Genomic DNA, 2,147 nt, shown 5'->3' with positions numbered 1-2,147 from the left:
TAGGGGGGTTAATATGTGCGCGCACGCAGGGCAGGGGGTTCTTTAAATGTACCCCTTCGTAGCATACTACAATTTTCTGCTGTCACTGTTTGCATACAAAATACACCGCTCTCTTTAAATGACTATAATAATAATCATAATAATAATATCTTACATACCGGCTAGTACTTCGTTTACTGTCTTCATGAACGAGCGACTCGACATGTAGTTTACAGTATTTGGAGGAAAGACAAAAAACGAGACAAAGCAAAACAAGATATAAAAAAACAATTCGATTTTTATTTACGCTATTTCAGTTGTTTCTTTTGTCGTGGGTGCCAGGTTGACTGGTGCTATTGTAGTGGTCTGTTCCGCCTTTTCTATCAAATTATAGGCTTTTATCGTTCTGATCTCTTCTCCTTCTTTTTTGTGTTTGCTGCTCGAATCTCTTGTGACATCTCTAATAACAATATAATGACCTTATTGTGTTGCAAGTGCCGTAAATCACTTATTAAAACATTTGTTTTGGCGATGCTTTTTAAACATTTTTCTACATAATAATAATATTATTACTGGGACTGGGCTTATTATTGCGTGGGTTAGTAACACTGTATATCTCAGGAGCTTACATGAGCTAGTTGTGTTGCATTTGCCGTAAAACTGTCGCTAAAACTAAGATATTTATATTAAAAGAAAAGTTGCAGGCATGACCAGAGGGCATGACCAAAGCATAGCCTACATAACATTATTATTATTATTATTATTATGTAGCCCCCACCAGTCGATATAACGAGGCACGTTATGTGGCCCCCCGAAGTTCTGAGTGTAGGCTAGTATACAAAGGCTTTTCACGTCTGTAAGTCAAATTTCAATCGATTTTTGCAAACATTTTTTTCGTGCCTGTCTTCGAACATTGCCTTAATGCCTCTAGTTGCCGCTTACGACAGTTCTAATTAAAAACTTTTGGGTCCGAGCCAGGTGTCTCTTTAAAGGAAAGTTTGTGTCAGCACCCGTTCTTGCGTGAAGAAACTGATCCTTATATTGCGCCAGACAAGGTCATCCGAAGAGCTCACAAAGGGGAACTGATCGTTAAGGGTCGGTGCACCCATCCTACAATTATCTTATTTATTCTGCTTTTTCCCTCAACAATGACTAGTTGTCTAGATCTAGAGTTTCATTACCGTACTTCGATCTACTTGTTTTTAAATCTTATTTTATTTTCCCCACATAATCGTGTACGGGGTGCGCACTACGGCTAGGACTGCGCCGATCGCCTGACTCGATCGCCTCAAAAACACACGACCATGTTTGTTTTCAGTTTCAGGCGATCGAGTCGGGCGATCGGCCCGATCCAGCCGTAGTGGGCACCCTGTATAAGAGCTATTTTGCAGTTGATATTATTCTAGTTGTCTCCCTTTGAGCTTTGACCTTCCTAACCGGAACCAGGCAGTGGGCGGCGGGGTGAAACAGTAAAGTCAAAGGTCAAGGTCATATTTTCAGCACAGCACACTTAAGAAGTTATTCTGCACTGCAAGTTGTGTAGCCTAGTGTAGAATCTATACTCCACAACAACAGCGGGCTCGGTGTGGAAATCTCAGAAGAGAAAGCATTTAAATAGACAGTTGCTTCTTTAATATTTCACCATGGCGGGGCTTCTGAAGCGTGTTTCGGTTATTGGATCTGGAAACTGGTAACATTATAACAGTGCTTGTATTGTTCGTGGTAGTCTATCGGTTTATTTACATTACTGTACTTACCGGTACGCTGGCGCTGTACAGTCTTTGTAGATTGTGAGGCAAAGGCGGGCTACTAAATCTGCAATTCAATGTCAATAGAGATAGGCCCATAAATTTAATAAAAATAACTGGTGCATGGAGGTCAACGCCGTCAACGCTATTAGCTTGCTCTTACTCTTTAAATGATAATTGATTTATTTAATGTGATTTAATAGGCCTAAAGATTTCTACTTTGTCTTTACTTTAGTTTAGGGACTCCAAAAAAAAAGAAGAAAAAAAGAAAAAAGAAAACAGATAGATCTAGAATCTAGATCTAGATCTAAATCTAGATTCTACTGGTGTGGAGTTGGTGTATTTTTATTTAATCTAGCGTTTTAAACCTTTTTAGTTTGGAAGAGGCTAGCCGTACTTAATGACGGCTAGACTCGCGGT

General features: G+C 39.6%; 1 protein-coding gene across 1 annotated transcript in view; it reads left to right on the top strand.

The window, feature by feature from the left end:
* Nucleotides 1-1,489: 1,489 nt before the first annotated feature.
* LOC101851422 (glycerol-3-phosphate dehydrogenase [NAD(+)], cytoplasmic) overlaps nt 1,490-2,147 on the top strand; it is a gene marked incomplete in the record, with an annotated part of 26,588 nt that continues 25,930 nt past the window's right edge. Inside the window, 1 exon segment of the mRNA XM_013084195.2 lies at nt 1,490-1,669. Coding sequence (XP_012939649.1) covers nt 1,623-1,669 — 47 coding nt within the window.

This window comes from Aplysia californica, unplaced genomic scaffold, assembly GCF_000002075.1.
Source record: "Aplysia californica isolate F4 #8 unplaced genomic scaffold, AplCal3.0 scaffold00277, whole genome shotgun sequence".
NCBI classification, from domain to species: domain Eukaryota; kingdom Metazoa; phylum Mollusca; class Gastropoda; order Aplysiida; family Aplysiidae; genus Aplysia; species Aplysia californica.
This window is presented reverse-complemented; position numbering and strand designations above follow the sequence as displayed.